The sequence below is a fragment of the Impatiens glandulifera genome, chromosome 7 (assembly GCF_907164915.1).
Source record: "Impatiens glandulifera chromosome 7, dImpGla2.1, whole genome shotgun sequence".
NCBI lineage: Eukaryota > Viridiplantae > Streptophyta > Magnoliopsida > Ericales > Balsaminaceae > Impatiens > Impatiens glandulifera.
The window spans coordinates 32,901,988-32,909,676 of NC_061868.1; the positions used below are offsets into that span (position 1 = coordinate 32,901,988).

General features: G+C 31.5%; 1 protein-coding gene across 1 annotated transcript; it reads right to left on the reverse strand.

The window, feature by feature from the left end:
- Positions 1-376: 376 nt before the first annotated feature.
- On the reverse strand, positions 377-859 carry LOC124909761 (agamous-like MADS-box protein AGL80). Its single transcript, XM_047450404.1, has one exon. The coding sequence runs from the start codon at positions 857-859 to the stop codon at positions 377-379; it is 483 nt and encodes a 160-aa protein (XP_047306360.1).
- Between the last annotated feature and the right edge of the window lie 6,830 nt (positions 860-7,689).

Genomic DNA, 7,689 nt, shown 5'->3' on the forward strand with positions numbered 1-7,689 from the left:
TGAATATTGATATTAAAACTCCATTTAAATGACTCATTCAATTAAAATTTTAATTCAAATATATTATTTTTCGTTTTATGCAATAAAATGTATTTTACAAACAAGTTAAGTGACTTAAGTCCTTGGATTAGTATAAAAACTAATAACAAATAAAATTGTCTTTTTTTTTATCTTTTATGATAAAATGCTTTAACAACAAGACTACCACAATATCATATTATATATGAATTATTCATGTATCATAAAAATGCTACATTTGGTGGACAAACCCACTAACTTTATTTTATTCTTGGGACTCACCCATTCAATTTTATTCTTCAATTCTCATTTCCATTCATATAATGAAAATCATCTGCATAGTCTAAATTCTATCAGATTACTCCCTCCGACGAATCTTCATAACCCTCTCAACGTTCTCCATATTCTGGTTGATAACCCCAATCAACTCTTCATAATCTCCCATAGCCAGCCCCGACAACGCTTCTCTCGGATTTATCATGGTTTGAAACATGATATGTGTCATTTCCATAAGACGATTCTCCTCTTGTTCCTTTCTTAGCTTCTCCTCCATCTTTTGGATCCTCTGCCTCATGAAGGCCTCTTGATTGACCTCCTTCTTCACTTGATCAACCTCTGATGAGCACTGAAATTCCATGACAAGATTCCTTGTTTCATCCACCGATGGCCATATTATAGATTGAGAATCAAATATGTTGTATATGATGGTACATGCTGCGATGCCGTAAAGAGTAGTGAGTTCCTCTACTTTCTTCAATATACCATCTTTTCTTTTCTTAAATATGTTTTCTCTCTCGGTATCATTGGAAATGGAAGTGAGGTTGACATTGTTTCCAGTCATGATGTTTCTAGCAGTGATTAAGGATTAGAGAAGAAAAGCTCTCTTTTTTCTTCTCAATTTGTGGGATATTTTGGTTCATGGCTAGCCTCTCTTATATAGATTCTTGACAAATAATTTGTTTGAAGGCCTTTCACTCTAGAACCATTGTAATCCAAACTTGTTAAGAAAAATTAAGAAATAAATTAATTCAAAATGAATGAGATTTATTAACTAATAATGGACAAAGATTTATTACCATATAAGGTAGATTAATTTCCTTTTGTGAGTATTTTTAGAATTAAAATATGAGATTTCTTTCGATGTTTGGAAATTAGTTAAAATAATCAAATTAACATTATTATAATCTCGAATAAATTTCTTGTGACTAATTACTAGGGGTGTAAAATCGGCCGGTTAACGAGTTAACCGGTTCAAGTTAAGTTCAGTTTTACCTTTTATAAACCGGTTAATCGACCAATATTGGTATTGGTTTTACAGGCCGGTCGGTTAATCGACCGATATTGGTATTGATTTTACCGGTCGGTTAACCTAGTTTAACTGAGAATCGATAATTCAAAATTTTAAATTAAATATTAAATTTATTAATTTGTTTTTCAAAATTCTTATTTGTTTATTATGTTATTCTCTATTTTTTCTAGGTTATAATATAATATATTTTATAGATATATTTAGAAATATGTTATAATATATTATATTATTGTAACAATATATTATATTTTAATATTCTATATTTCTAAACTAAAAAAATGGGACAACGACTTAAGTATGTAATCTACAAACACACTTAACCAATTAACCAGACACATAACTTGTCGTCTGACGGACTCAAATTTAGGAACATAAGTTATTATCCACCTCTTTTTTCCGCTATACTAGAAGAGGGGATTCTATTTCTAAACTAATAACTTTATAAATTAATTTTTTTTATTAAAATAACAATTTTATACAAATTATAATTTAAAATTAACAATAACTAATATATATAAATTATTAAATATTATTTATAATATCTAATATTTACAAAATAACTAATATAAATATATGATAAAATTATTACCGATTTACTGTTACACCGATAGAAAAATAATTTAACCGTAAATCGAACTGTTTAATTAGTAAAAACTGGTTAACCGATAAAACGGTAAAATGATACCGGTAAGCTATCGATTTAGTTCGGTTATCGGTTTTCCAATTTTTACACGTCCCTACTCATTTCATTTTAAATTATAAATAAGAATTCTTTATAGATAAGGAACATAAAATGAATAAAACAATGATATATTATCATAAAAAAAATCATATTCACATAATACATTTTCACATAAAGGATCCCTCATTATTCTCAAATAGATAAATATAGTTTCAAATTTTACTTATTTCAAACAAAGATATTCTTAATAAACTAAATATTCAGGTATAATTAGTTGAGGTTGATTTACAAGAAAATATAATATGCAGATGAATATCATTTTAATATTTTGTGTTAGTTTTGTAGATAAATATGAGGATATCGAGATTCACTATACCAAATATGGATTTTTCCGACACATAAATACTGACACATAATATGCGTCGATAACTAAGAAAATTGTAAATCTTAGAAAAGTTAAGTTAGCTTTTCTTTTATAAATGATGTCTTTCCATTAATACACATTTTTAAACCAATACCTTAGCCTGTTTTATTTTTTCTATACCCATCAACTAAAAACTTTTTGTAAACAAGTAGTCTTACTATTTTTCTTTTTAAATTAGTCTCCCACCATTTTTCTTATTCTATCGTACTCAAAAGCCCTAGTATCAAATAACGGCGCCTCCTCCAGAAGGGTCATCGTTCCCAAGATGTATCAGGTCGGATTCTTTCACCCCTGGAAATGCTCCGATCCGCTCGCAATACAGCCCAATTGACATTTGTTCCTTCTCGCTTCCCATTCTCTAGGATATCTTGTGGTCTAATAGATCCATCTTTTTAGTCATTATCCCATCGCCGAGCCACCTCTCTGACATGTCCGGTTAGGTCCTCTCTCTCATCCACAGAGGCTGGCCAGTGGCGACACCATACCTTTCGGGAGTTACAATCCTTCAGAGTTCACTTCCCCGACGACCGCAAATAGAGAATTGCATAGCTTGATTAACAAAACCAGTTCCGGGATTGGCTTATTCTCTCCCTAAGATTTATTTGGTTAACCTGATAATAAAACAATCACTCAACCTTTTAGTAGCTTGACGACGGTTTCAGAGGTGAACCAGTTTTTTCCTGGTATTTCTGATGTGTCATCTCATAAAATATTTAAAGTAGAGATGTGCATGTACATATGCATGTGCATTGATATTAATGTTAAAGTGTATGCTGATTTATTTTAAGAAATAAATAAAAGAGAGTATGTTTATCACTCGAGCATTCTTTATTGAGAGCAAATTGTTTTAAACAAAACAATTAAATATACATGTGGATAAGTTTTATTTTATATTTTAAAGACTTTTCATTTTCTTAGGCTTTTCAAATTCTTAGTGTTTTCATATTAATACGTTTTTCATGTTCTTAGACTTTTCATATCCTTAGACTTTTCATTATATTGACATAACACGTTTAACTTCGTGTCCCAAAAGACCTAGCTGATTATATCATGACTTACAACAATCTTCCTCCACTACTTGTGTCTCGAGAAATTCTTAGAATAGGGACTTTGATTTTGATAGGTTGCATCGCATCCATTCCGTAGACCAATGCGAACAACATTTCTTCCGTTGACGTTCGAATGATTGTTCATTAGCCCAAGAGAGCGTAGAGCAACTTCTCGTACAAATCCTTGTACGTATGAGTCATCTTCTTCATGATGATGTTGACATTCTTGTTTATTGCTTCAATGCATCGTTCGTCTGAGGATGGTACCTGACATAATTACAAAAACCAAGCAAAACAAATCTTTGTTAGTTTTTTTCGAAAGATTTAGTTAGATTTTCTAATTTTAAATCATTTTAACTTTTATTCGATTAAAATAATTTGAAGATCTTTTTCAATGTTAAGATTTAAACTGTTTCCTCTGTAGTAGACAAACTCTCCTCCTGATTTTCTAAGTAGTGTTTCATGTTGCAAGTTTATTCTGACTCGGACGTTTTGTCCACGGTCGTAAAATCAACAATTATTACTTCATTATGAAAAACATTGTTCAAAATGTAAAAAAAAAACATTGTACAAAATGTTAAAAAAACATTGTTCTCAAGAATTAAATAAACTGAAAAAAGAATTGTTTGTTTCAGATCGTTATTAATCGATTTTAACTTGCCCTTGATGTCTCTTCATCTAATCATGCACTACTAGTGGGTTGGCTTTGACCTGTGGCACTGGGATGACCTTGATATCAATAAGGTCCTGGATTTTGTACTTCAAAGCAAAGAAGAAGACAGTGGAGTTCCAATTTTCTTGATGGTACTTACACCATTCGTTTACGAACTTCCCTTTTGACGGTTTCCCCGATATTGGCATAAGAACCTGAATTAGTTTCTTTGGCAACAAAATGTCCAAGGCTTTCGATACTGGCATACCCAAATCATCAAAATTTTTGCGTGGCGGAACAATAGTAGTTCTCCTTACCTGTGTCGGTTGTTGGACCATCCTGGGAGGAAATTGTTTTCTTTTAGGAGACGATTGTCTTGGAGGACGCTCCATTCCATTTTTCTTTTCTTCCTAGACACTAACAATAGTAAAAATACAATAGTAACTAACCATAGTAACTACTTTCCATTGTCTCGGTTATTAGTCAGTGTTACCAACTATTACAATAGTAAAAATACTTCTGTTCACATTGGTTAGTTTTAATAGTTTTAGGATAAAACAATCAAAAATGGAGAAATTTCTAAGTGATAGACAACAGTTTTGATAATTTATTCTAAAAAATCAAAAAGGGAGAAATTATTAGATTAAATTAGCTAATCAACTTAAGAAAATTAGCCAACAATTATAAAACTACTAGGTTTTGAATATCTAGTTTAAATAATCAAAAAATGAGAAATTGTTAAGTAAAAATAATTAATTAAGTAGTATTAATCAACTATTTAAATAAGAACCTAACTGTGTCAAAATAATCATGTGCCGATTAAACCAGATTGGTATTCAAATTAAAGTCGGTTTTGTCAACAAATCAGCTTTCCGGGCATAAAGACTTTTTAAGCATATCGGTTTTTGAAGCATATCGGCTTTTGAAGCATAGCGACATTTGGACCAAATCATCATTTGGACCAAATCAACATTTGGAACATATCGGCTTTTGGTGCATACTGACATTTGAAGCATATCGGCTTTTGAAGCATATCGGCATTTGGACCAAATCGGCATTTAGACCAAATCGACATTTGGAACATATCGGCATTTAAAGCATATCGACATTTAAAGCATATCGGCTTTTGAAGCATATCGTCTTTTAAAGCATATCGACATTTGAAACATATAGGCATTTAAAACATATCAGCATTTGGACTATATCAGTATTTGGAACCATTTCGACATTCTAGACATATCAGTATTTTGCAGATCGGCTTTCTGCAAGCATATTTGACATTCTACACTTCGGCATAATATGAAGTGCATCCGACATTTCACAATTCCCATACTTAATCAACCTGGGGACATATATATGAATATTTCCGGAAAAGTCAGATGTCATCTTTACACTTCCCAGATGAGCATTTCCATTTAAGTGCAAAGACTGATGAAGATCTTCTTACACTAGTAGAACCAGAATCAAAGACAAATCAAACAGTCTGAATCATACATTTCTTTGAGATTGAAATCGCATTAATGAGAATTTTACTTACTATTATTCAAAGTACAGACAGGATCAAAGAATATCCCATACATATACTATTCTAGACTTCAACCAATCAAAATCAATACAGTGGTCTTATGAAGCAAATATAGCCATTGAGCAGCAAATATATCCGTTTGACATCTTCCTACTTAAAAAGACAAAAGTCAATCTGCTTCACCACCTTTTTACCCGCTGTTAACTTTGAGAACAATCCATTTGTTATCAAATCTTTCAAGCTGTCAAAGTTCCATAAGAATTTCAAGTGTGTTAAAGTTCTAAAAGTGTATTACAATACTAGATATTTTGTGTGAGTGGTGAGCATTGTAAGTTGACAGAATTCATTTATGTTGAACAGAGTGAGTATATTGGAAGGTGGAAAACAGGCAGTAACTAAGCCCTGGTTGTTCAACTGAGTTTGTATATGTGTTGTAAACAGACCGAATATTCTAGTGAATATCCTTCTCAAGAGTTTGAGAAGTAGGGGTGACGTAGGAGCTTTATCTTCGAACATCCATAAAATCTGTGTTTTATGTTGTGTGTTCTTCATTATCTCATCATTCCTATTGTCATCTGTTGCTTCAAGCCCAAACAAACAGTTCCGCACTTGACCTTGTCAAGAGTTTGTGACGACTTGTGTAGAGTGGAGACGAAATAATCAACCTCTAACAGGGTTATTATCAAACGGTGTGTGTAAGCGTTCAACGTTGCAAGACCCCATCTCCTTCGGCATTCTCGATCCCATCAAGTGGTATTAGAGCCATGTTTCTCTATTCTTAAGCAATCAGATTTCAGCATGTTTTATCGTCAACAAGGCCCCAATGTTCGAAAGTGAAGACTTCATTGATTGGAAGCTACACATGCAAGTGTATTTAGCTTCACTAGACGATGACATGATGTGCGTTATCTTTGATGGTCCAATAAAGATTGACAAGGAACGAAGCGAGTGGACAAATGATGATAAGAGGAAGAACAGTCTTGACAATCTAGCCAAAAATGCCATTTACAACACCCTAGATAAAAACACACTACAACAAAATAGATCTACGATGACGCTTAAAAAGACTTCTGCCAACCCTTAAAAGCGTCGCCAAAAATATCACCGACACTTATTCTTGCATCGCCATAAGCAGGGTGGGCACTTGTTATAACGACGCTTATTTAAACGTCGGTAAAATCAATTTAAGCGTCGCCAAAAGTCTATAATTTTGAAAAACGATTTTATTTTTAATTTATTTTAACAATTTTATTCTAATTTTCATTTTTATTTTTAATTATTCATTGAAAAAGACATCTAAAAATAATTGCATAATCATTAGTGACATTTTTAATAATAAAAAAATTAACATAAATTCTCACAACATCAAATATATTTTAAACAAAAAAATGCAGCAATAGAGAACTAGAAATGAATAGGTTTCATCCACTTAATCTTCTTCTTGGACATCAAACTTCTTCTTGGACCAAAGCTTCTTCTTGGACCAAAGAAATTATGTGAAAGAGGTTCTTAAAGAAAGAAAATGGTATATTAATGTAAATTAAATCGACACAAAATTTGAAAAACAAAACCGATTGCTTCTTCATGCAATTGACAGCTCAAAGACAAAGACGAGCATATAACACATGAATCATTCATTCTTCACAATTAAACCGCTAAAAGGGAAATGAATTGATCTTCAATTATTGGAATCTAGATATTAAGATTGTTCATTACAAAATTTCAAAAATAAACTTATAGAATTCTTGAAGGTCAATATACCGATTTGAAAACACCATTTTAACCAAATATGAATATACATTGGATTATGTTTCACATGCCCTAAATGAGTGATATACATGACCTAAAATTCTATGTAACCCAATTTAAGAATACATTTTATATCTAGCTTTGTATCTAGATTATGACAAAAACATAAATAACTTTTTCAGTTTAACAATGACTAATCGATTTGTGTCATTTGAATAATCTTTAACTAATCCAAAAACTTTTACCTATTCTCTCATCAATTAATTTATCAACCAAAATAC

Coding starts and splice junctions, on each gene's coding strand:
- LOC124909761 (XM_047450404.1), bottom strand. CDS start 859: ATGACTGGAAACAATGTCAACCTCACTTCCATTTCCAATGATACCGAG.